The 27778-nt window shown below is 44.0% G+C and overlaps 1 protein-coding gene across 1 annotated transcript in view; it reads left to right on the forward strand.

Annotated features, from left to right (window-relative positions):
• Positions 1-27778, forward strand: part of LRMDA (leucine rich melanocyte differentiation associated) — a 595188-nt gene that overhangs the window by 554771 nt on the left and 12639 nt on the right. Inside the window, exon 3 of the mRNA XM_019624703.1 lies at positions 19629-19755. Coding sequence (XP_019480248.1) covers positions 19629-19755 — 127 coding nt within the window. The remainder of the gene's footprint in view (positions 1-19628; positions 19756-27778) is intronic.

Genomic DNA, 27778 nt, shown 5'->3' on the forward strand with positions numbered 1-27778 from the left:
GGTGTCCTTCCTTGGGCAGAAAAAGACGCTGCACTGTGGTGTCTTTCCCCGCATAATTGGACTGTCTTTTCATACCAGGCAAGACGCTTGTTCCTGAATATAAGCCCATGCACTCTCAACAGGTCAGGAGTGATAGTAAAAACCTGTTGTCTGGCTTTGTATTTGGAATAATGGAGTCACTAATCTACTTGATCTGGCCAAGGCAGATAAAGAAGAAAGTGAGGGATGCCCGTGTTTCAGAGATGGAAAGTACTTGTAAAAGCAATTTCTTTGGGGGAGGAAGGAGAAGGCAAAGACACATAGAAGAAGAAGAAAAAAAAGGAGCAAAGACTGTTGGAAACCTTTTAATTAGTACTAATTACCTCAGCAGAAAATGTTGGAAGCTTGAAAGGATTTGTGTCAGCAAGTGAAAGATCAAAGATTGCTAGGCTCGCATTTTAATCTGTTGGCTATAAAAAGGAATGAGGGGGGTGGTAATGGGCCCCAGGAGAATGGCTGCCCAGGTGGCTCTGCCCTTAATCCCTTCTTTACTGCTACTGCCTGAGGCCTAGTCCCAATTACATAATAAGATGATTTAATTTAATTTTTTTTATTTTTTATTTTGCTTTGACTTTAATTGGGGTGTGGAGGAGAGGAAAGATGGTTTCTCTCCTCTTCTGTGAGGATAGAGTGGGCTGGAGATGGTAGACTCATCTCTTTTATTGATTTTCTCGCTCTTTTTTCCCGCCCAGCAAAATGACATTTTAATATCGAGTTTCAAATTAAACAAAACTCCACATGGGAAAGACTTCTCTAGGGATGAAGGACTCTCTGGGTATGCTAAGGGGGTGAGGCCTTTGATGTGGTTGGGATGTGGTTAGGACATCACTGGGGCAGTAGGTAAACTGTGTTACGGGGCAACTCTACCTGCTGGAATCCTCACCACGTCAGTTCCTTGAAAGCCTGTGAGGGTCGGGAGAGAGATAGGAAAGGAGGAATGAGAGAAAGTGGTGCTGACGAACCACACCGCCCATCGCCCATTGTAGAATCCTCGGTGTTTGCTTCTCTCTTCCCTTCCTCTTTAAGAATGGATTAGGCTGGGCCGCCCGAGTGGCTCAGTTGGTTAAGAGCTCACTCAAGAGTGTGAGCTCTGTGCAACAGCGGTTCGATGCCCAGCCCAAGCTGAACTGCCGCTGAGCTGCCAACAGGTGGCAGGATGGCTCAGCTAAAAAAAAAAAAAAGACATAAAACATCCCAAGAATGGACTAGGCTGGAGGGGCAGACTGTGGGTGCTCTGCCCATATTCCCTGGGCACTCACCATCCTGTGCACAACATTCTGATGGCTTCTAACTACAGGTACCTGCAGCTCTTTCCTGGGGCCACTGGAGCCCTGCTCAGCCCTCACATAGTGACTAGTGGGAGGAGGGAGATAAATATCCCAGCTGCCTTGCTCCTCATGTGACATGTCACTGAGAAGTGATCCGTATTGCATCCCTTACTACTCCAGAGCAGAGGTCAGCCTGGCCTGGCCTGATAACTATTTTTGTAAATAAGGTTTCGTTGGAACACATTGATATCCACTCATTTATGTATTATCTGTGGCTGCTTTCACATGGAGTTGAGTAACTGTGACAGAGATCATATGGCCCTCAAATCTGAATGTATTTGCTGTCTGGCCATTTACATAGAAAGTTTGCTGATCCCTGACTTAAACAGCGGTTGAACCCCAGTTGATCTCAGCAGTAACCTACCTCGTGATGCTTCCTTTATTGAATTCTTTCCCTTTCTTATCTTACTTTCTGGTGTTGTGTGTGATCATCTTCCAAATAAATGACTTGCTCTTGCACCCGCATCTCAAGGTCTGCCTCTGGGAGCTCCAGCCTAAGACTGTGTGTGTTTGCACACACAGGAAGGACAGGATCCCTGCAGAGCGTGCTGGCTTACCCCCGTGCCTTCCAGGGTCCAAAGTGTACGCCATCAGAAATGTAGTGAACCAGAACAGCTCAGCTTGGAGAGCTCAAAAACGCTGCACTTGGAATCAAGGAGACGCGTTCAAGTCATTGAGCCTCTTCATTCATCAACTTAGGCTCATTCCTAAGCTTTTAGGAAGGAGGCCCCAGGAACAAACCTCGAAGGAGGCCTGCATGGCGGAAGCCAGACTGCTGGCTCCGGATCCATGAGTGTGGCTTAGCGCTCTGGGGAATGGCATGGTTTAGATTTTGAGTTATGGGAGATCTAGCCTAGAGGGCCCCAGTGCCATTTCAGAAGTCCAGAGCACTGGACACAGTGTCTAAAGATCCACTTCCTATAGGAAAGTCTACCAAAGATGGCTCGAGGCTAGATTTCCTGGTGTTTGGCTTGTGTCTCTTCAGAGTCACACATGTAAAGTGCCTGGCACCCAAAATCTGATGTACAACCCTTACCTTTGTGTAAGTATTTTTTTTTTGTCTTTTGGGTTATTTTTGCTCTCCTTTCTCTCCTATCTCAGTTAATTCTGATATCCATTTATCATGAGGATGGAGATGGTATTAGTTGTCAGATTAGAGAAAGAGATGCATAACCATCATGCCATTTATATTAGTTATCTATTGCTTCATGACAAATCACCCCAAAATTTAGCAGCTTAAAACAACAAACATTATTTATCACACTGTTTCTGGGTCAGGCATCTGGATGTGGCTTAACTCGGGGTCTCTCACGGGCTGCAATTCAGGGGCCAGACAGGGCTGTAATCGTCTCAAGGCTCAACTGGGGAGGCTCCGTTTCCAAGCTCATGCACATGGTTGTTGGCAGGATTCAGTTCCTCACAGGAGGTGGGACTACTCATTTTCTTGCTGCCTATTGGTCGGAGGTCTCCCTTGGTTCATTGCAATGTGGGTCTCTTTGTAGGGCAACTCACAACACAGCAGTTAGCATTCAAGGAAGTGAGAAAAAAAATGCCTAGCAAGACAGAAATCACAGTCCTTTTGTAGCCTTATCTTGGAAGTGGGATCTCGTCACTCTATAGTATTTTATTTGTCATAGCAAGTCATTAGGTCCAACCTACACTCCAGTGGATGGAATTAAACAAGGACATGAATATCAGAAGGGATGATTGGGAGCCATTTGAGAAGCTGCTCCCCACATGACTGACTATCAATCATAATATTCCATTGTTCTGGAAGTAACCAAGAATGAGGTATCCAATGTAAGCATATTTTGCTGGTTGTATTTAATCATTATATTAATAATGGTAGAATGAAATATTGCTAAAACTTCTATTACCCACTCCTCTGTTTTGTTCAAGAGAATGTACAGAGTATGCTTTTTATAATTTTCAAGTCTCAGCTCAGATTTTACATCTTTGAAAGTATCATTCCTGGACTTCCAACGTAAAGTGATCGCTCCCTCTGAGTTCTTGTAGCACTTATTTTCTATATTGTTTATTTGACATATAATCATATATTGCTTTGTGACAGCTCCCTTGTTATCTTGAGTTACTCCTTGAATCTTGCATTGTTTAATTTCCACATGTTGACATCTTGTCTCTCCTTAAGAATTATAAACAATTTGAATGCAGCAACTGTCTAATACTTCAGATAAAAGCAGTTGCAAAGGAGTTTCTCTTCAAATATATGTTGACTTTTCTCCTTTGATGTTGTTGCTTTTTGACCCATGACCATGATTTTTGATGGCTACTGAAAGGTGTAGTAATCATTGTTCCTATGCTGAGTGGCCCCAATATACTCAGATTTGTTAGCTTTGGTTTATTTATTTTGGTGGATGGTTTTCAATTTTCAATCTGTTTTCCTTTGGTGTCAGTACAATAACTATTGCTTTCCTTCATTTTCCTAATTTTAGTCAAGGATTGGGAAACTAGAATCTTAAAATTCTGCTTTGATTGAGGGTCATAGTTTTCTGAACGAATACTGAAGGTCCCCTTCTATAATATTCTGGTTTTGTGACAGATCATTGGAGCTGAGAGGGTAAAGAAAAAGAAAACAGAAACCTTTATTGGATGTTGACTTCACACCAGTCTTCTTCACTTACCTCTAAGTTCATGTTTTGTCTCTGAGAATGAAGATGCATGCAAGTGTGAACTTTAGGTAAATGAAGTGCTATATTTTTATATTCTGCATGATGGTTGTATTATGCCAGGAATAGAAAGCTAGATCTTGGGAAAGGAGAGTAAGAATGAATATGGTTTAAGGAAGTTGGGGCTGATTGAGTTCTCAGAGCCTAGCTCAAACAGCTGCTTGCATGTTTCCTCCTCATGGTATCACTTCGGTGGGCATCGGTGGGCACTTTGGTACTCTTGATGGAACTAGTAGTCACCTAGGAGGCATCGTGCTGAATGGTGTCCCCCTCCCCCAATTCATATGTTGAAGTCATAACCCCCAGTACATCAGAGTGTGACCCTATTTGGAAATAGGAGCGTTATAGATGCAATTAGTTGAAATGAGATTATACTGGAGTAGGGTAGGCCCAGTGTCCTTGAAAAAAGAATGCCGTGTGAAGAGACAGACACGCACACAGGGCAAGTGCTGGGAGAGAGGCCTGGAGCAGATCCTCCCCTCACGCCTTCCAAGGGAGCGCAACCCAGCTGACACCTGAACTTCTGGTCTCCAGAGCTGCGAGACAAATGCGTGTTGTTCTAAGCCACTCTGTTTGTGGTCTTCTGTTACAGCAGCCCTAGGACACTGATACAGGAGGTATTTCTGGCTTGGTTTTGAGGCCCTTGAGCCTCATATCCTGCCCTTGGTCCTGAATCTCAGTGTAACCCCTCTTTTTTTTTCTGTCCCCACACTCTTCCCTGGTCTGCCATTACCTTCAGGATTCCCCATTTTCTAGGGGACGGGGGTCAGTATCTTCCTGCTGTACCTCTAGTCTGATTGCTGCTTCCCCATGGAAAAGGGGAGTCCATTAGGAGTGATGAAGGGGACTTCTCTGCCCATGCTCAGGAAGCTGCACTGGGGCAAATCTGAAATGTCTGCGGGCACCTCTTCACAGCCTGGGACAAGCCTTTGCTGTGCGGGGTGTTTTCTTCTTGGCCTGCTCCGGCTTCCCAAGAGATAAACACAAGTTCCAAGTGTACACACATCTGTGGAAGTTCAGGGCCTCTGAGCGCTAACAAGAGCTGCAGCTTCCTACTCACTTGATATGTTTGCTGTCACTTTCTTTGCTAGTAATGTTGGAGAAGGGAAAAGTCACGCAGACTGTCAATCTTGTCTGCTCCCATGAAACTGGGAAAGTTCTATCACTTTCCTGGTGGAGACTGACAGCTGTGCTTTCTCTGCTGTCACTGTGGAGGCTCCTTCCTCGACGAGTTGGGCCAGCAGGACTGCTGTAACTCTCAGCAGCTGTGAGGAAGGGCTTGCTGGGCCAGTTGTGAGAGGGAGAAGGCAGGAGAGAGGCTCACTCCACAATAGAAAAAAAAAAGGAGTATTCATCATCTAAAAGGAAAGCATGGGGTCGGTTTTAATTGACAGTGGTTTTTCTCTCTTACCAATACATAAACTAATGGTGAGTCTATAATTGCTGCACCTTGATTCAGTGAAATACAGTGTGTCACCCGACTGGTCCCTGAGGTGTTTGAGTTGGGGACACGCATTGTTTCTCACACTGTGGTATACATAGAAATGATGCGGGGAATGAACTGTAGATATCCAGACCCCACCCACAAAGAGCGTGATGTTCACATCAGGAGTGGACCCTGGCATCTGAATTTTTAATAAGTGTCTGAGGGAATTCTGACACAGGTGGTCCACAAGCCAGCGTTTTAGACACACTGATATAGTCACACTGGAGCAGTGTGAGGTCCAGAGAGGGGGAAAAAAGGCTCTGCTCACACAGTGAGTTGTGTGAGCTGGGACTGCTGTCCAGTCCCTTGGCCCCTGGTACAGGGGTCTTCCCTTGATGCCTTACCAGACACAAAGTGAACCGATAAAAGACTGCTCAGCCATGTGGCCAGCTGAGGGGAGCTCTGTCTTTTGGGGTCTCACCCAGAGTAGACCTGGGTGAGGGTGGGGGGCGGGTCACTGGCCTGGCCTCTCAGCTATCTGCCTTACGTGTATGTAGATACCATAGGTGACTATGTGTGTTTTTGTTTTCCCTGCACATGTTATGGAAAACATGTTATATAAAAGAAGGTAAAGATATTTTCAAGGAAAGGGAGTGGGGTTACTGAGGAGAATGATAGGGAGGGAGGGAGGGACAGACAGGAAGCAAAAAAAAAAATGTCAGAGTAAGTATGGAAGGGAAAGAAAACAGGATTGGAACAGTGGCAATCGCCCCGTACATTCCTTAAGTGCTTTCTAGTTTACCAAGAGCTTTCCCGAACTTTTATTTGCACATCCAGGTCTGAAATCGGGAGGGGGGCTTCCTCATGTTTAGTACTGTTTATTCTGCCCTCCCTGCCAGGCTAAGGCACCTCAGTAAGGGGAGAAAATATTTGGGAGTCCAGTCAGACTCATCCATGGACACTGGACAACAATTCCTTCCTGGGCCCTGGACTGAGCCACCTGCTCAGGGAGCCCTGGTGTGGTGACCAGGGATGGCCTGTCAAGAGTGTGTCCTCCAGGTTCTCCTGGCAGTTCTCCTAAAGCCCCCCCCAGGGGCGCTGTCCCAGATGGTGTTGAAGGAGAGGGCTGCCCCTTGTGTACAGGGCTCCTGGGAACAGCAGGCTCCCAGCGAGAGCCTTCCTGCTGTTCAGAAAACCTCCAACTGAGAAAACTGCATAGATTGTGGTGAGCATTTGTACTCCATATATTTACTTAGCAATTCTGGGCCCCATGAAGGACAGCCTTGAGTTTTCCCATGCCTCACTGTGCGTGTCTTGTTCCTCTCATCATTCTTCTCTAATTTTATCTTGAGAAATATTATGTTCAAAGCTCCCTATAAACAAAGCCTTTAAAGAGCCTGTGTTATAAATGTTTCCAGGGCTCTTCTTGAGCCTTCCTTACGGAAAGGAGACAAGATGAGGATTCGGGGCTGCATCCAGGGCAGGTAGGTACTTAGTTATCACTATGGGAGATGCAAAGAAACAGAACCCATTGGGTCTGACGTCACTTAGCTTAATTAGCTGTCGGGGAGACCAGAGGAAGACCCCTGGGACAATAGGAGAACGGACCAAGTCTGCGGACCAGTGACAGAAGGAGTGTTCAAGTGGGAGACTGGGGGGAGTTGATCCAGGCGTGGTCAATCAGCACACTTTGGGACAGGCTGATCCTTCTCCTCCGAGGAGATGGGTTTAAGTTTCACCTTGAACTGTGGGTGAGATATACAACAGCAGAGAGCAAGTGGAGGCATTTCAAGTGAAGATAAAATGACCAGACAGGTTCCTCAGTCTTCCCACAGGTATCGGCGGGTCCTTAGAAGATGATAGGAATAAATCGGGAGGTCTGGCTTGAAAGCCAGGTCAAGACAGATCAAAAAGTTAGCTTTGTCAAAAGCTTGAGGCCTATTCTTACCTATAGACAACCCCTGGTGATCCCAAGTCATTAATCCACCCGGAGGCCTGTCTTGACCTGAGCTCCCTGGCTTTGAAGTGTGCTGTCCTCTGCAGCATGAGGAAATAATTTGCTGCCTGCTTCAGTGAACCATCAGGAGAGCCAGCAGACCTAATGACATGTGAGAATATTAACCTCCTACCACGAAGAGCTGTGAATCTTGAGCAGCAGTCTATAATTCACCCTCGACTCCTGAGCCAAACCTCTCCACTTTCTCTCTCACTCACTTTCTCACTTACACCCAGAGAGAGAAAGAGAGACCTGCTCATAAAACTTTATATTCTCGAAGGGTGTGAGCCTTGCTGAGCTGTTTAGTAATGAGTGGCTTTCCTTTTGCTATCATGGAAAAATGTATACCCTCAGAGGAAGGAGTTGGGGAAAAGAATTATTTTTGATGGTGCATTTTTGCATAGGATTCTTCCTCCTAACTCCAGAAAACTGCATTATCGTGGAAAGTGACTGTCAGAACGCTTGGAAAACAAACTTCTTTGTAATTCTGTACTTTGTTTTAAAAAAATCAAAGAAAAATAGAGGTTAGGATACTAATCTAAGGGCATTTGGAGATTAGAAGGAATTCTAGAGATCTTTTAGGTCAAGGAAAAGTAGAGGAACACAAAGCTCATTGTGTTATGCTTTCATTTCATGGGCTCTTGGGCCCCTTGAGGACAGGCTATCTTAACCATGTTTGCACTCCCAGGCCTATCAGAGTGTCTGATCCACACAAGGCCTCAAATAAATATTAGTCAAAAGGTGCAGCAAGTCATCTGCTTCAGCCCCAAGTTTTGTGTATAGGAAAACACTAAGGTCCACAGGTAATTTGCTCACAGGCACAACGAGAGTTTTCCTGGGGGTAAAGTGAGCCTTCTATCTCTCGCCTCTCTGCCTTTTTGGTTCTATGACGACTGCTCTTGGCAGTAGAATATCATTGTGGTGCTTTCACAAGGAATGTGTTGTTCTGATGAGATTATCTTGTTCACTCAGTTAAGCCACAAACAAATGTAGGGCCAGGGGACCAAAACCAGGACATACGTGCGGAGATGGGGAATTAGCTGTGGGAAGCGGTGGCCAAGGATGCGTAGGGATAGCTACCTGGCTGAGAGTACCTGGCGCTGGAGGAGTTCTTAGACCAGGACAGTCTTCCTCAGTTTTCTATAAAAGTCTGGCCCACCAGGCTCCATGTGGTTGGGAGCAGACCTGTTTCATTCCCTCTAGGCCTGGGTAGAAGATGCTTAGTAAATATTTGCCGAAGGAGGAATGAATGAATGAATGTTCCATTCTCTGCTTATTGGGATACTTTTTATTCATCCAGGCCATTTTATTTACATATCTCACATGTTTTCTGCACAATGCTGGGCACATAGAGGATTTTTAATGACTTCTAGATGTAAAGAAAACATGCTTTCTTCCTCTGCTGAGTTGACTAACACAGTACATGGATAAACCAATGGTTTGTGTCCACCCTCGATACATGTAATTCTCAGCCTTTCTGGTCTCTCCAAATCACTATCCTCTTCCTTCTGCCATTTTCTTCTTCTTTTTAAAGTTAATTTTATTAAAACCAGTCAAATTAAAACTGCTTCTGTCCAGGGCATCTCAAGTTCCATTCATTATGGCTTCTTATCTTGGCAGGCAATCGGCATGGAAAGGCAGCTTGGCTATTATGCACATACAAAGCCCATCACTTCCCTACCATTGGCTAATTCATCACACATTTATCTTTTGCCCTCTGAGCACTGTGTCACTTTGCTTGTCACTCCCTGTCCTAGGATGCTATGAAAGATGAAAACACATGGGAAGTGAGAGAGAATTTTTTTCTTCCCCAACTTTCCCCTCCCAGATCTTTTCTATTAATCAGATTTCATACTTAAGACTTGAAACTCTCCCCAACCCTGCCCTCTGACCCTCATATTTTGGGCCATAGGAAGGTTAGGATGGCCTGTCACATTCACGCTGAACTTCTTATCGAGTGGTGGTGTGATAAAGGCAATGCTAAGACATTACATTGGTTTGGGAGTTTTTCTCCCGTAAACTACTTCAGAGCAGAGAATGATAGAAAAGGAAGAGACTTGTAAAATAATCAAGTCCAGCCTCCTCTATTTACAAAAGTGTAACGTGAGGCCCAGAGCAGGGCAAGGATTGGACCGAAGCATCGTGGGAAGGCAGTGACCAAGGCAGGACCAGAATCAGGTCCCCTGGTCATTCTTCAGACAGAGGGTCCCCCAAGCTGCCATTTCCTCCTGTTGTCAGATGATTCTGAATACATATTAGTATCTCTAGTGGAGCTTTAGTAACCTGCTTCCTTTTCTGAGGTATCTAATTACCTCTTGTGAAAATAAAATATATCCATTTTTGTTTCCAAAACCAATCTTTCAAATATCAACAATCCTTATATTTATCTAGGTTTGCTTTCATGTACCTTATCTCATGCCATCCCCATTCCAATGTCTGCAAAGTATGCAGGTCAGGGATTTTCCCGTCACTGGGATAGATTAGAAAATTAAGCCTTAGAGGTGTTATTTTTCCAAGGTCTCAGCACATCCAGGACTTAAACAGAGCTCGCGTCCCCAAATTTAGTGTTCTTTGTGTGTCCACTTACTGCATTTGTGTTTGGCTTCACTGAGTTGACAAGATAGCCTCCATCAGAACACCACTTTTCTTGTGAAAACACCATCATGACGTTCTACCCCCAAGAGCATCAATCAAATCACCAGAGAGGCAGTCTAGGATGAAAGAACCTTCCTTTAGCCCTAGGAAAATCTCTTATTCATCACACTGCACATCTGCAAGTGTTTGATCTCCTCTTTGTTCCTACCACTGTTACTTCTGTTTGGTGTTGGTTCTCAGGGCCCAGAATGTGGCATTATATGAAATGGAGCACAAACCTGACAAAGTTGTTCTTTGAAAGGTTTTGCAAAGCACAGAGCTGGGGCTGTTTTGGAAGAAGGAAAATGGCTCCAATAGCAAGCCACTTTTGGAGGTCACCATATCTCCCAGGGCCTTCTTTCCTGCAGGAGATATAAAGCTATCTTGTAGTCTGGGACAGAAAACATGTTTTTACCTTTCTTAGCCAACTGGGACCTCACAGAATCAGCAGTTGGCACGTTTGTGCTGGTTTTTCTGGCCTGATTCCATTCCAGGGGGCCCTGCCCATGGGGAGCTAGCTGGTCTTTGGGCAAGTATTTGATTAGGGCCCCGCTGGGTCCCCAGGGCCTTGAGGCCCAGCCATGTAAATGTCTCCTTTTCTGGTTGGTTTGCTATGAGTAGACACCATCTGTTGAATTAAAAATTCCCTTTATGGAGGGTGGTGAAAAGCTCATGTGGAAGAGACACTGTTATCTTTCAAGCAAACAGTTCATGAGGTTGAAGAGCCGTGTTCTTGGCCCAACATATGTTTGCCCAATGGCTGTGGGAGCCTCCCCCACCAGGCGCTGCATTCCGCCCCATGGCGACATGCACACATACCGCGGTGGCAGCACACCATGTCTGCTCCCTTACATCTCCCTAGTAAAGAAAACCTCCATTTATAGAACCCACCAAACAAACTCACTCTTTAGACTCTTAAAAACAAACAAGATCCTGAGGCCACGGGCTCCATGCGTGCATGTGTGGTTTTGTAAAATCTCAAGCCGTGAATCAAAATAATTTTAGAGCCATAGTCAAAGCCCAGAACCAAGCCCTGTCACCAGGGTGGGAGAAATGCAGGAAAGATTCGCTGAGAGGAGAGGAGGAGAGCCAGATGGGCAGGGTGATGGGAACAAGACGTGGAGGCCTCTGGCATGTTCATAGGAAGGGTACCTGGTTTCTCACCTCTGTCCTTAGGGACTCACTTGCAGTACTAACTTCAGGACACACACAGGAGGGTGGGCCAAAAGGTGACCACCACAGCTCTCATTGTTCAACTCTTAACTTCCAGAGCCCATCTTGCTCACACCGCTTAATAATATGCTGTCCTCTATGATTTCTCTTTATTTCAAGTCCAACTTCTTTCTCTCTTCACATAGATGATAAACCCATTGGGAGCAGATGCCATGATTTGCGCATGTTTTATATCCCCAGAGAAAGGTGCTCACTGAGAACCTGCCATACTAGAAGTTGGTATCACATACATGCTTTCCAGTGCTAAATAAGGTTTTTGGAATGTTGATTACTTGAGCACCAGGATCAAGTGTCTCTTATGTTCCTTTGCCACCAAATTTGGCATAAAATGTAAGTAGATGCTCCAAAGATTAGGATTTAATTGGATTGAGACTTAGCTCAAACGCATCTCTTCTTTGAAGCCTTTTCTAAACCTCCCACTCCTCAGAGTAATGCTTATTATCCCAGTATAACCTATTAACCTGCCTTATCTGGTAACTGCTTCCCTGTCTGTATCTATTACTTAACAGTAGGGGACCATGCCACAGCCATCTTTGTAGTTCCAGAGACTAGTGAAGTACTGGGCACAGAGTTGGTACTGAATACATTTTTTTTGTACATGGATGAATGAATGAATGATTAGAGCTACATGCCAAGAGGATCATTAGTAAATTTCAACCCATCTCTACCTAATGCATGCTTAACCTCAGGAGGCCATAATAAAAAACGTAAACTAAAAGAACTAGTTCTTCAAGCGATTGTTTTAGGAGGGTCAGGAAGGGAGTGTAGAGTAAAAGGCAAAATAATTTGAAGACTAGGTTGATCATTATAACTGAGGACATTGATGGATTACAAAGCTACACTCAGAATTTGGATCAAGGATGTGACAATGGTGAGTTTCCATTTCTATCTCAACTAGAAATTATTTAGAGGTAGGTTAGCATAGTTTAGTTGAAGGAACACTGTGCTGTATGTCTGAGACGTCTAGATATGGGCTGGTTACTGGGTGTGATTTCACGTAAGACACTACCTCTCAGAGCATTAGTCACCTTCTGTGAAGTGGAAGATAGAATACCCTAAAGTTTCCCTAGGACATAAAGTCTGTGAAGAAGACCATGACAGAGTATCTTTCACACAAATAAAGCTGTGGCTTTGACATCTGTTACAGGCTGTAAGAGGTCAGGGTGTTGACATGTGCCTAGTTAAGTGAAAATATCTGTTTAATTTGAATATTTTAGATTCCCAATGAAGCTGAAATTTTACCCCACATTTCCATGATTGACCATTTGCATGTTTTGTATATTTTCTGTCCATGTCTTTTGATAATTTTTTTTCTTAGGGTTTTCCGCTTTTCCTTGATTTTCAAAAGCTCTTTTCATATTGAGGATGCTAAACCTTAGATTATCAGATTGCAAATATTACACATTTTTCATTTGATTTAATTTTTTTCTTTAAATGGGCACTTTTGGGTAGTTGAAATTTAAATCTACATTTAAGTCTTTAGACATTGTGAAATTTTATCTTATTGGGCTGAAAAAATGGGTTGATTCCAACATGATTATTTTGGATCCTACTGTATCTTCCTGAATATCTCTCTATGATCCTGGCCTCGATACATGTGATAAACATGGTCTTATCAAGTCATTGGCAAACCCAGGCCCAAAGTCCCCGTTACCTCCCCTCAGAGCAAGCTGGGCCATTAATTAGTATTCTTCAGGTATATTTTTTAACCAGTAATGACTCTACCTGAGGTTTTCATTTTCTAGCCCACTTTTTGCTCTCCTGTCACAAGAATATCGTTAGAAGTCTTTCAAAGCCTTTTGAAATTTGGATATAATATACATCTTTATACCTAGTCAACTATCCACATTAATATTGGGTTGTCAGAAAAGTCATGATGTATTTTTTCTATGTTTTTCGTTGCAAACATGCATCATGACTTTTCTGACAACCCAATAGTTGTTTTCTCAGAACTTATCCTTAATGCACAGAAACAGCCTGTTTGAGAATCTATGCTATATTAAATTGCTATCTATCCAGCTCATTCTACAAAGGATTTGAGCTAGCTTATTAGAATTAATAAAATGAAAAACCAATGTATAAATAAAATATCAAGGCTATAAAAAAATTATAAGCCTCAACAGTGACATTAAAAGGCAGATATAGAGACCATTGGATATTACTATTTTACAATTGGGTCATAATTTAACTCTGAGCCTACTGGTAGCAAAAGCAAAAAGGGTAACATGATCAGATCCATGATTTACATTGTCCTAAGGCAAGCAAAAGCTAGTTCCTGGTATAATCTGACCAGAATTTCATGTAAGCAAGCTTAAAAATTTATGAATCCAAAGTTTGAAGAATTTTAACTTCCTTTTCAAATAAGTGGAACTGCAAGTACCCATTTCTGTGCTTCTAACTCCTGACTTATTCTCTGTGATTCCTTAGGATCATATTTAACAGTTTTCTTAGTATTATTAGGTATAGCGCATGATGGCTTCAGACTTGATCCCAGTTAGAGTTAACAAATACCTATTTAACTACCTTAGATTTTTGACTAGTCTTAGATTCAGGTCTTATGCCAGTGCTGAATTTTATTTTCTGTCTCACGGAGATGATCCATCCTGACAGGGAGCTTAATAGGGCTTTGGGGGTGACTTTGACAAATTACATGTGATACCTGTCAGTATATACCATGTCAGTATATGTCTTACATTGCTCAGAGCCTTTCCCACATTCTTCTATTTTTAAAAGACACATTCACTGCCTATTGATATAGATACTATATAGGCTAGTTGATTTATATTATTATTTGTATATATATCTCTGGATATGTGATCTGAATGACAGAAAAATGTGTAGAGAATATAAAAGCCAACTGTATATATAGTACTATATATAGTCATATGTTATAGTATATTAAGTATGGTTTGATTACTAGGTATATCTATCTATATATCTATATAGATATAGATATATAGATATATATTTAAATAGGGTATAAAAAGAGTTTTATGACAGAGAGAAAGAATACCTCTCCTGGTGTTAGATGAGTAACCTTTCTAAAATGTCTGCTGCCACTGGGCCATTTCCTGGAACACGGGCAGTCATGTCACGACTCTCCTCTTCTTAGCTTCTGCGTTCCCTACATATAGCTTTGTGTTGCCTATCCTACTCTTGTAGATCTGCTCATGGCCTCTGTTCTAAGTCAGTCTGCAAATGTTTCCCAAGGACCTGCTGTGTGCCAGGCACTGCACTTGGCATGTGCAGTGCAAGTTACTGTTCTTTCTCTCAAGGGTGATGTTTATATTATTTAACAACTGCACCAAATGGTGAGAAAGATCTTGGCTAGAGCCGGGTCCTTGGAGGCCCCATACTGTGTGTATGTGTGTTGGGGTGGGGGGCACTAACCACTTAGTTGTTGAACTGTAGAAAGGTCTGGGGGCTCCAGGCAGTGGCTAGGAGAACAGGAAGGGGCACTCTGGGTACTCAGAGCTGCAATTATTTACCAACTGGTAAGGATGTATCTTTAAATAGTCTAATGACCAGTATTGGTGTATGGGTACAGACTCGCTGAGTGTCCCTTCTGCCTGTTCTCAGGCACTTGGCCCTGGGGTAAAGAAAGTGAGGCATTCTGGCCTCTGAAACAATGTGACTATAGGAAGTGCCCCCTAGCCCCTGGTCAGTCACCCTGAGGCCTGCTCTTTGCCCTGTCCTGGGGAATTCTATTGGCAGCTTTCTGTCAGCACCTCACAGGTTCGTGGCTGAGGAGTAGTCAGCAAAGTGGTACTGACCCCTCACTGTGCATTTGACAACTTTCCAGGTCTTGTGGAGGTTACATTGCAACCCCCCCTTTTGTTGGGAGCTGGGCAGGCAGAAATTATCCAGAAAGACCATTACAGAACAGGCAGCAGCCCACCTTTGTGACAGTGTGGTAGGCATCACAGGATGAACCAGTGCAGTAGACATCAGACATATGGGTTAGTTAGGTCCTTTAGAATTTCCATGGCCTCTCATTTTCTCAGTTAAAAATACCTACATGAATATTTAGGTAGATAGAGTAGGGGCAGTAGGTAAAGATCTTATTTTCTTAATTGGTTTGAAAACATTTTAACTTTCGGTTCTGGATTTGACACCAACTAGGGAGACACATGTCTTTCTTAGGGTCTGGTTGACTGCCTCCCCATTCCCTGCCATCTCATGCCAGGCAGGAGATAGGGTGGGGGCTGAGGAAAGGGGGATCTCGTTCTTACCACAGCCTATACGCCAGGAATAGGGTTGTCAGCGGTTTAACTAGGGCTTCTGGGGGTGTCCTTTGGTGGCGTTTCTGGCTGGGTTTTGCTGGGTTAGAGGCAGGATGGGGTAGCTATATATCAGTAGCCCCCTGCCCCAAACCTACTAGCCCTGCTCTGGGCCTGATCTGTCTCCCTCCCCATTCTGACCGGTGGCTAACTTGGAAGAAGGGCAAAGGCTGCTGAGTGTGTGCCCACCCAGAAGCAAAAGGGACTGGGGTTCGAGAGGTGGCCCTTTGTGGGGCCTGCCGTCCTGCCCGAGCGCCTGTAGAGGTTCACAGCCACTGGCCTAACTTAGAAAGGGCGGCAGCCGCCTGTTTAGTGCCGCTGTTTTTATAAGCTAATGAGGGCAGAGTGTGAGCCATGGGCAATGATGCTGGGATATTAACTGTGACAGGAAGCTTGATCATAATTATCTTAACGAGGATAGGGTTAATTACAGTGGAAACTTAAAAGTTCGCTCTGTTTGAATCCACTGGAGCTGAATGCGTTGTGATGTTTTGTCATTTTGATATGACTTTGGAAAAGGCACTGGGACTCCCCAGGCAGCTGCAGTGGTTCCCGGGGGGCCCAGTCAGAGCCCTGCGCACGAGGTAACAGAGATGGTACCTGTGGGTGAGATAATGGGCAGCTTTCCTGCTGGTGGCGCAGGAGACAGGCAGCCTGCAATGTGCTTCGGAGCTGCTGATTAGGTTTCCAGAGCAAACCACCTGCCACAGATCGGACCCACACCGGTCTCCCTGCCTGCCCTTGGCGTCTCTTGACTGGGCTGGGAAGACCTCTGTCCAGCTGGCTGTGCTGAGGGAGCGGCTGAAGCCTGGCCCTCTCCGTCCTGCCCCTGAGCATGGCAGACATGCCTGCCTGGCCTTTCCAGCCCACCCCTCAGACATCTGCAGCCACTGTCAACCACACTGGTGAGTAGCACTGCAGTGACAGTCACCCGCTCCAGCAGCGCTCATGGGTCCAGGGTGCATTTTGCTGTCCACCCACAACGTTACAGCGGAGAACTTACAGTGCTGTCATCTTTTCCTTGTAGCTCCCGTCACTGTCCCACCGAACAGCGTAGATCTGTGAGGATCCCGACACCCTCCTTTGCCTTCTCATTTTAACAGCACATATCTATTTGCAGGAATCTTGTATAGAGGGCTATGACCTCAAAGATCGATGCAAATCATGTCTTGCCTCTATTCCTCCCATGAAAACAGCAGCAGCAATAACAACAGCAAAAGTAAAAATTTTAAAAAGTAAAAAATAAAATCATCTTCCAGCTGTTGGTTTATTGGCCTCCACGTGCTAGCCGAACCCCAGAAATCCTGTCCTCCCCATCGTTACCCTTCACTACTCTCTCTTGTCCGCAATCCCTCAGCTCTGAAATTAGCTGATCAAATTACCAAGTGCACACTACACTGATGACATGAAGACGGGGAGTTTTTAATTAGCAGCCCCCCAAGTTACGTGGCTCCCTTTTAACTGAGCAGCTAATAACGTTACACAGCAAAAGGAACCCCGAAACCAGACAGGCGACGGGAGCCTGAGCTTCCTAACTGCTCTCTGAAGTCTGACTCCAGAAGCCAGTGTTGAGCTTCACCCAGGAGCCTGCCCCTGAGAGAAAAGCGGTCTCTGTGGGCACTCCCTCTAGTGTTCCCGGCTTTGTCCCTTTTCATGCTATGTCGTTTTGTTTTATGCCTCCCCTGAAGCACTCCTGGATAGGAGCTTTCTTCTGCTTGCCAGTTGCCAGCCATTTGCTGATTCTCGTGATATGAGTATTATATTTGCATAACATAACTCGGGAACAATGTGTATTTGGATGCCGCCTCTGACCAGAGCCCAACCGATGTTTGTGCACAAAAGCCTTATTAGCCATCCATAAGGCGCCCTGGCGGGAGGCGGCCTCAACTCCCCCTGTGGTTAAATAGAGCCTCGTTCGGAAAAGCCTTTTTGGATATCACTCATTAACACCCAGGGAGGAAGGGACTTCAAGACAAGGTGACAAAGTCTCCCTGAAGAGCCAGACTTACGGCACACCTTTGTGCATTTGTTTATCTGCCTTCCCCATGCATCGTAAACCCTTCCGCTTGCCCAAAGATCAGGGCTTCCAGAAAAATCAGTGAATGAAAGGAGGAAGCAAAAGAAGACTAACTTAAAATTATTCTCCATGAGATGTTATGAGCTGGAATCAACATGGAACAAGGCTGTTCAGATGGGCTACTGATATGCCTAAATTCACCAGGCAAGTAAATGGTGGAGCTGAGGTAAAATTCTAGGCCTTCCCGACGACATGTGTTTAAGTTGTGTTTTTTTTCCCTGAAACATGAGGGAGAAGGGAAGGGAGGAGGAGGAAATGAAACATGATGACCCCAATGACTCTTAACCCAAAATGTATTGGGTATTGCCTTCCTCTGTGGGGCAGGTAGTGTTGGCTATAAGAAGAGGGGTGGTCTGGGAACTAGGCCCTGGTTGTGACCACGCTGAGGACCAGGCCGAAATGGGACCTGCTGGTAGAGCTCTGGGCCTAAGGAATCTGGGGATTTAATTACTTATTCACAATGCATGTGTAACATGCATAAATACCTACTCCCTGTTTTGGGGTCCTCTTGGCAGTGGTCCCACAGGGAAATGTGGATCCCTTGAGAAAGCTCTGGCGATGAAGTTCACACGCACACCAGGTGTGCAGGCATTGCACACGCAAGCAGGAGGGTCTGTAATGTACATGCTATCGGTAAATGAATAAACAGTGTAGACAACATCTCCCTAATTCGTCACATTTTGTAGAATAGCCAGGAGATTCCATGCGAGTCCGCCCTCTGGTTGACGTCGTAGCTCAGCTGTCAGCCTGTGCAAGCTCAGCACAGCTCTTGGGCCTGGCAGGTGAACGAGCTGGGAGTGTGCGTGTCTGTGTAAGTCCCTCTGCCGGGTGGCTTTCTTTAATTAATGTCTGCGTGCGTGCGCCAGGGCAAGCATATGCGCACGACTGCCCCTCCTCGCTTCCCCTCACCCCCAAACACTCCCGAGCCCACGTGAAGAGTTAAACTTTAGCTAAGTGTGTAAAACAGCCTATTTTTCCTTTTCTGATACCTTTTTTTACCCCGAGCCGGGTACTTAATTCTTTCAGATGCCTGTTTATTTACTGCCTCGACCTCTACATTGCTGTGCTCGACACTTCTTTTAAAAATAAAGTGAGAAATCCACTTTCCATAAATTAAAACAGTAACTTCATGCCAGGAGCACTGGAACAGAAATTCCTCCAATCCCTTCCGTACCCCCCAACCCCAAACAAAAACACAAATAAAGAAAAAGAAAAAAGAAGTCATGAAAAAAAAAAAAAAGAAACAGCCCTCTCAGACGGGAGTGATTATGTGTTTCCACAGATGACTTGCCTTTCGGGGCAGCCACGGGGACACTGGGCAGAAGCAAATTAAGTGATTAGTAAAGAAAAAAAGCAGAGGGGGGAAGAAAAAGTCAAAGGCAGTGAACGGAGAGAAAGGAAGCCTTCCTTGCTGTTTCCTACAACTGTGCAGAGGAGAACTGCTAAGAAATGATACTTGAAGTTATATTTATTATTGTAAGAGGGGTATGATATTTCTGGGCAGGAATGATGGATGACAACTTAAATTTGTGTCCAGGGAATGAAGGTGAACTGTGACAGAGTTATTTATCTTGGGAATGGAGGTTAGGGTCAGCCTAGGCTGGGTGCCTGAAGGCACAAGACATTGACAAATTTATCCTGCAGGCCGTATCTGAAGCCCTTTGTTTTGGATCCTGGCTACTCACTAAGTGACCCTCATCCTTCATGTTGGCAATGCGTGAAGGATGCGGTGAGTGCCAGCGGCCCCTTCTCCCCCGCCGCCCCCGCCCCGGCTCCCGCTACTAATTCTTGTCATTCACTTTGCTGACAGGCACCAAGCCCAAACTATTCCCAGTCCTGAAAGGGAAGGTTAAAATATTTATTTCGGCTCATAATGGCCTCCCTGATTTAGTGCAGGATCATTTTTCCTGTTGCCTTTGTCATTGCAGGTCACTGGAAGGACTGAGCGCGTTCGGGAGCCTGGAGGAACTCATCTTGGACAACAATCTGCTCGGGAACGACCTCGTGTTGCCAGGGTTACCCAGGCTCCATACCTTAAGCCTCAACAAGAACCAAATATCCTTGGCTGTGCCTGCTGCCCCCACTCCCCGCCCAGCCTCGCAGTGGTCCCCTCCCGCTCGCCAGCTCTCCTCTTCTGCCCCACACAAATACCTGAGAAATGTCAAATGAGTTTTATGTGTCAGCTAAATTAAAGTATGTGAAATACAGTCCATGGGCAGACAAAGCGTTCTGTCTTCTGGCACTCGGGACACTTCAGAGTAATTTATTATAGGTCATTCATAAATGAAATGCACCATTATATCTTCCTGTTGCTCCATTTTAGTGTAGAGATCTAAGTTATGGCTGTGAAGAAATCTTTTTAATAGATAAAAATAGAGAAAGAAAATAATGTCACTGCTGCCAAGAAGGCAAAGCCGGGTTCTGTTTGCTTGCGCTTGTGTGGGAGGGCGACCTCTGGTGGGAAGTAAGGGGTAATGCTGCTAAGCCTTCTCGGAGGTTTCTGGAAGGCTTGGTGCAGGGAACAGTCTGGTGAAGGAGACTGGAGGGGCTAAGTGAAGGGTAGGTAAGTGTGAAGCCCAGGCCTAGCTCTGCCTTTCTTGGTGTTTACCACAGTAGAGTGATGGGAGAGGCCTAGGAGAGCCATTCTAGTATGTGGCCTCCAGGTTGGCGAGGACCTAGCCAGCCTGGGATGAGACTCAGAGGGACTAATTGCCCTGGATTCTATAGTGAGGCTGAGAATGGAATCAGAGCCATTCTGCAGCACATGGCGCATAGCTCCCCGAATATTAGAGTTGGGGCTCTCCATGCCATCATAATGCCAGCTGGGCAAGGCCGGGAGTTTGTCAGTATTGTTAACACCTATATCCTTCGCACCTAGAATAATGCCTGGCACAGAGTTGAGTTTCAATAACTGTTTGTGGGATGAGTGAATGAACCATTATCATCAGCCGCTCTTTATTGAGCATTCCTGTGGACTAGGCAATGTGCTGAATAACTTTAAGCATATTCCTTTTGATTCTTAGCAAACCCTGTGAGAAGGGTGTAGTTATTCCTTTTGCCTGGATGGGTTAAGAGGTGAAGTACAGACCCACAGGCAGACATTTAGCAAGGTTCTCGGTCCCGAATTCAGTCTCAACTGTGGCTGTATCCTAAGTTCTTTCCAGTCTACTGTATTGCTTCAGACTTGAAGTCCAATCATCTTGTTTTATTGATGGAACTTTTGAGACCTGGAGTGTTTTAATCGCTTGTTCACAACCACAAGGTAAGTTAGAAATAGAAAAGGGATCAGGGAATTTTCCCTTAGAGTAGGATATAAAACAAGACACACATGTTAAGTTGAACATATATGCATATGTAAGCATTTAAGAACAATGTGCAAAATCATTTATTAGCCACTGTTTATACTTCAAGTCATAAGTTTATATTTATTCTGTAAAATATGCCACTCGTGGTCATTATTAATTGGCATTTTAATAGAAGTAGAAGGAGAAGGCCTTTTGAACTAAATACCAGTCTTTATCATCATGAAATATTGATGGATTTTTCCCTTTCCTATCCTTTGGCCATGACTAAGTTTCCTAGTCATTGTTTGGAAAGTCGCTGTAGTCAGTGTGTCTTCTGGCTTCCTTGGCTCTCTTAGGAGATCATTTGGACAATATTCTCAACTCAGTCAAGAACAGAAGGACTGTTAGACTGGAATTTGGATGACACGGTTCCTCCCTTTGGGCCACTTGCCCATATCCTGTGTCCCTCGTCACTGTAGTGTATTAGGGTTCTCACACATGTGTTCATGAGCCAGCTGAATCATGTTTCGCTGTGTGGCCCTGCACAAGTCATCCTCTAATAGCCTCTGTTTCTCATTTTGAAAGAAGTTGAACGGCATGATGGTTTTATTCTCAGTATTGCTGTCACCAGAGATTAGCAGGCCTCTTGGCTCTACAGTGTGGAGATATTTCCTTGGTCTTTGGTTGCGTCCTTTCCCTGCTCCATGCCTCAACTTCTCTGATCTGGAGCAGTAATGCTGAGTGAGTAATGGTAATGGCCTGGGAGGCACTGAAGCACACAGCAGTGCATAGCTGTCAACCTGGCTAATTCTGCCCCTATGCTGCTGTGTGGTACTCTGTTATCAGTAGGTTCGAAAGGGAATAGTTGGCGCTCTCATGGTGCAGCATGACTTCTTTCTCCTCCGGAGTTATTGGTATGATCATGAAGATTGGCTCAGTTTCCCCTTAGACTTGACCCAGAAGTCATAGAATGAAAAGCAGGTAAAAGCAGCAGTAATGCTATATGTTATCCTTTTAAAAGTCTAATACTCTTGACTCTACCTTTTCAGTGAACTCACTATCCTACCTACTTGTGAAAATAGCCTAGGCTCGCCAACAATTGCTAGGTTCCATATTGCTATCGCTACTTTATGAAATGCCTTAGAGTTGGGCTCTGTCAGTCAGCTTTGCTGCATAATGATCCACCCCCAAAATTAGTAGCTTAAAAAATACTTGTTTCCTATGGGTCAGCTGTTTAGGCAGTGCTCAGCCGACAGTTCTGCCAGTCTTGCCTCGTGTCACTCCTGCAGCCACAGTTATGTGGAGGCTAGATGGTCTGAGATGGCCTCCCTCCTATGTCTGGAGTTGGTGCTGGTTGCTGGCTGAACTAAATGTCTCCCACAGACCACCACAGGCCTCCCCACATGGGAGGGGTTTTCCAAGAGCAAAGCCCCAACGTGCAAGTACTTCTCAAGCCTACTGGCTTATGTGTTGCTGTTCCATGGCCAAAGCAAGCCACATACTAAATGTAGAACAAATGTGAGAGAGGACTATACAAGGTGTGAATACATAGAGGCATGACTCATTCCATGAGCAATCTAACACACAGCCCTTGGGATTCTGGTTTCTTAAGAGTTTACGTTGTATTTATAATAAAGGGAGACCTAGAATCAAGTAACTATTGACCTTCTAAAAATGTGAGCATTAACTCTTATAATTTGCATCTTATTTTAAACATATTAGGAAGCTTGCCATCAATAGGGGTTCTACCCCATGCACAAGTTCTTTCGTGAAGTTTCTTTTGTTTTTAATTTTTTGCTTTTTGTCATATGTAGAATGGTTATTCATCCTCACCCCCAGCCCCACCCATTGTACCTGCCTTGCAAATCTAGACTTTTCTATTTGGGTTTCGTTCACAGTTAAATATGTTTATACAATGCTCTATGTTACTGGACCTGGGAACTTGGGTTATGGGTTTCTTTTATCTTTTGGCAAGACGCACTATCAGGTAGTGGTTTAAGAGCAACAGGCTCTGAAGCCAGAGTCTGGGCTTGTACCTGGGTCTACCACTTGCTGCATGACTTGGACAAGTTATTTAACATGTCTATGTTTTGGTTTCCTCTGCAATGTGGAGACAACAATAGTACCCATCTGTAAGCTGTTGTGAGACTGACTCTAAGAATCTCACAAATATTAAATTATAGTAACATAGCGAGTTCTATGTAAGGGTTAGTATTATTGCTGTTAGTATTATCCTAGAGAATTATGTGAACTTATTTGATCTTATTTGGACCACATTATAACCAAGGCCAGAGTATAGATTTAGAGTGCTTCTTTGACTTGTATAGTTTAATATTATATTCCTATCACTCTGTGAGTTGGGTACAACTGGGAATAATTCTCTTTTTTATGAAAAAAACTGGGTATGAACTTTTTGAAGTCACATAGGTTGTCTGTGGTGGAGCTCAGTCTAGAACTCAGGAATGCTAATTCTCAGCCCCAGACTCTGATGCCCAAGGAAGGGGGTGATCACTGCTCAAGAAAAGGAGCTATGATGGTGGCAGAGTCGGCTGCCTGTGCCTGGCCCCACACGGCCCTGCTCCCAGCTGCAGAGGGAGCTCATGAAAGGGATTCCAGAGCCCAAGCCCGGCAATGGCGTATTTCCTCTCAGTGCACCACTGTCTCCCTTCCCGGCTGCATCCCTCCTCTTGATGGCCCATGTTTGTTCTACCAGCCCTTTGTTCCACTTTTGTTCAGCCCTCTGCTTTGGTGTCCTGTCCTGGCCTTCCCAGGTTACCTCTTCATCTCTTGGTTCATAGCTTATCTTACACTTGCTTCTTCCTTTGGTTCATTTAGACTGGTCCAGTAGTGACTGGCCATGGAGTTGACCTCCTCTCCCCAATGCTCCTATTCTCTCATTTTCATTCATGCAAGAGTATATGCACACACTATCCCTGGCTCTTCCCTAGGAGGAGTGGGTATCTGGTCATGGTCTCAGTCACATCATGTCTGAATACCCAACCCCAAATGAGGGTACCACTGAGATGTCAGGAAAATATAGATATTTAACCTTTTTATTGGGTCTTTGGAAAAGTCATGATGCATGTTTGCAACACATGGCACTAGCTCATTTTTGGAAGTACTAGTCATTCGCATCTATGTTATTGCTATGTCATTTGACAGCTGACAGTTCTAGCTTCATTCTAAAAAAAATTGAGCGATTTGATTGAGTTTTAGAGATTTTACAACAAGTTGAAGATGGAAGACCAAACTGTGCATTTTTGCCATATTTTACTGTTTTACTTCCATAAAGGGAAGAACGCATGTCAAGCTTGTGAAAAGTTGCATAAAGTTTACGGTGACAATGCTCTACAAGAACGTCAGTGCCAATGATGATTCACGAAATTCTGTGCTGGTGATTTTGATCTCAACGATGCTCCTCAGTCAGGGAGACCCACCGAGGTTGATGACGACAAAGTAAAAGCATTGATCAAGTCAAACCCACGTTACACGACACAAAAGATTGTAGAAACATTGAACATCCATCATTCAAGCATTCACAACTACCTGAAGAAGCTGGAATACGTAAGCAAGCTCGATATTTGGGTTCCACATGAACTCAAAGAAGTTCATTGGACGGTGCATATAAACATCTGCAATATGCTCATTAAATGTGAGGAAAACGATCCTTTTTTGAAGTGACTGATAACTGGTGATGAGAAGTGGATTGTTTACAACAATGTGGTGTGCAAACGGTCTTGGTCCCGACGTGATGATTAGCCTCAAACGACATCGAAAGCAGACATTCATCAGAGGAAGGTTATGCTCTCAGTGTGGTGGGATTTTAAAAGGTATCGTGTTTTTTAAGCTCCTACCAAGGAACCAAACAATCAATTCGAATGTGTACTGTTGGCAATTGGACAGCTTGGATGAATCCATCATCCAGAAGCGTCCAGAGCTTGTTAATTGTAAAGGAGTTGTGTTCCATCGCAACAATACGAGATCACACACAAGCTTGATCACCTGTCAAAAATTACTGGAGCTTGGATGGGATGTGTTGCCACACCCCCATACTCGCCTGACCTTGCGTCATCAGACTTCCACTTGTTTCGCTCTCTTCAAAACCCCTTGAGTGATATAACATTCAATTCAGATGAGGCTGTAAATCAGCACCTTGTTCAGTTTTTCACAAATAAATGCAGTCCTTCTATGAACGAGGAATTATGAAGCTCACTGAAAGATGGCAAAAGGTTATCAAACAAAACGGGCAATATATCACTGATTGATCTTTGTTCTTTATATAAATAAATGACCTTTGAAAAACATAGACAAAATACATCATGACTTTTCCGAAGACCCAATACAATCAAATGATTTTCACCCATTTTTCCTTTAGGGGTGATAAGCTGACTGCATTTTAAATCACAATTCATTTCTTCATTTTCTGTCTCCCTGTGTGCTTCAGTACATGATTGAAGAGACAGTATGAATTGTAGTGACAATGGGAAGACATGTAATACAGCTAAGCCATGGTAAGGAGAGTTCCCACCGCAGTTTTCTCTGTCACCTCTGCAGCTTGTCAGAGGCCTCAGTTTCTTAATCTATAAATTGGGTAATATATATTCCAGAGTATTGTTGAGAAATTTAAATGGCATTATAAATACACACACACATCACCTTAACACTCAGACTTGACTTCTTAGTATAGTTTACTGTTAGCCAAAGCTTCAATCCTTGGTAAGAATAAGTACGAATTGTAAATAACTGAGTTACAGAGCACAGCTGTGTGACAGCACCTATGGTCTCCCATAAAAGCATATAAGAATTTTCATTTTTCAGTATTTAAAATTCCCCTTTTGTGTTAGGAAAAGACAAATCATGTGGCCCCTAGTAATGTCATTTCTTAGGATCGAGATTTGACTATAGACTCTGTCATTTACTGACAGTGTGAGTTTTGACCCCGGTTTCCTTAATTATTATCTGGATGGGGTAATATTTCTGACTTGTGTGCAAATCAAAATGAGATAGTATGTCATGTAGACTGTTTAGTTAGCATCCAAAAATCTGAAATGAGGATAAGTTCTGGTTGAAATCCTCCCAGTGGTTATAGGTGCTGCCCCCTGACTGGGAGCTGAGCTCAGAGGAGGGGTACATGCCCAACCTCACCTGGGAAACAGCTTTGGACCTGTGCAACTGGCCATGACACCAGGAGACTCCCCTCCTCGCTCATGCTCCAAGCTTTCAAGGCAAGATGTTGCTTTGATCTGGGGCCCTAGCAGAAACTCTCCCTTGGCAAGCCAAGCCACGACAGCTGGGCTCTTCCATGACAACTTTCTGTAGACAACATTGAAAACATTCTAAATGGCAAGTACTCTAGAGAAGACTTGATGAAGGAAACCAGGTGTGTGATGAGAATCCAGCTGGAGAGAACTGAAACTGTGCCAGATAGTTTCAAATTTTAAAAAAGGAAAAACAAAACACAACCACCAAGCCCTTATGAGAATCTGTGAAAGTGTCTCCACCGTGGTGGTCTTGGTGAGCCAGGGACCCCACGTTGCCTCCTCTGATTGCCTCCAGTTCATTTTCTATGCAATTTGATAAAAAGGAATGTGACAAGTTCTATTTCAGAGTTTGCAATCAGGCAAGAGAGGATTATGCTCATCTTTGCTGATCCAGGACACCAAGGAACCAATTAAAACTCTTTCTCACATTTCATCCTCCAGAGATACCAATGTAATGATGAAGTTTTAGTCTACAGCATCCACGAAGTAGGTGCTAGTGATTCCTGCCTGGTGTGGATGTGGGGGAGATCACCTGGTTCAGCCCAATGGATCAGTTAGCAGGGAGTTGAAAGGCTTAGGAAGATGGAGTAGCTTCTGCCACACTCAATACTCAAATCAGGCTCCAAGGTTACAGGATTCCTTGAATACATCCAGAATTCCTTGGATTCACTGGCACAGGGTGGCTGAAGCTTCTGGAAGCCTGCAGACCCTTTGCCCAATAAATGATCAAGACATTCAAATGAGTCCATATCTCCACAGCCTCCTGCTCAGGAGCAGATACAGATTTTGTGGAGTGTAAAACTTCCATAATTTGAGGAGGCTCCATTGAAGGCCAAGCCTACATAAGTGTAAATGCAAAATTAGGTATGAAGATGAATGCTTATTTGGAATAAAAATGTATGGAAGTATATTAAACATTTTTTTAAGTTGAAAAATACCACACATTAAAATATTTAGAAAAGTAATCTTTTTGTGCTAGACATACTAGGCATACCTGGTATAAAACCCTTTTTCCTAGTTTTTCCTGCAAATTCCCTTATAACTTTATTATATTATTAACTTTTATAATATTTTCTATAGAGAGGATGAAAGATAATTCCATCTAATTGATTTTTATTTTTAATAGTTTAGGGATGTTTCTTTCAGTTTCACTACTCGTTGGTAATTTTACCACTAAATTATTGGCAAAATTTTTAGAATTATTAAATATTGGAAAAACTCTTACACATTTCCTTTATATATAAGCTATAATATTTCAGGACATTTCAACTTATTTGTGTGTGTGTGTGTGTGTGTGTGTGTGTGTGTACACTTGACAACTTAATTTTAAATGTTCTTTGAATTGATAAACTCATTAACCATTTTATCATCAGTTTTATATTGGTCCCCACATGTTGTGTCAGCATGGTGGTGATAGGAATATTACTGGAAGCCATTCCTACTCGTACTATTATAATAACCAGACACAGAAATGACTACTAATCACATAAATAGTCCCCCCTGAATCTTAAATACCGCTTCTTCACAAGTTTC

The sequence above is a fragment of the Hipposideros armiger genome, unplaced genomic scaffold, assembly GCF_001890085.2.
Source record: "Hipposideros armiger isolate ML-2016 unplaced genomic scaffold, ASM189008v1 scaffold_15, whole genome shotgun sequence".
Taxonomy (NCBI): domain Eukaryota; kingdom Metazoa; phylum Chordata; class Mammalia; order Chiroptera; family Hipposideridae; genus Hipposideros; species Hipposideros armiger.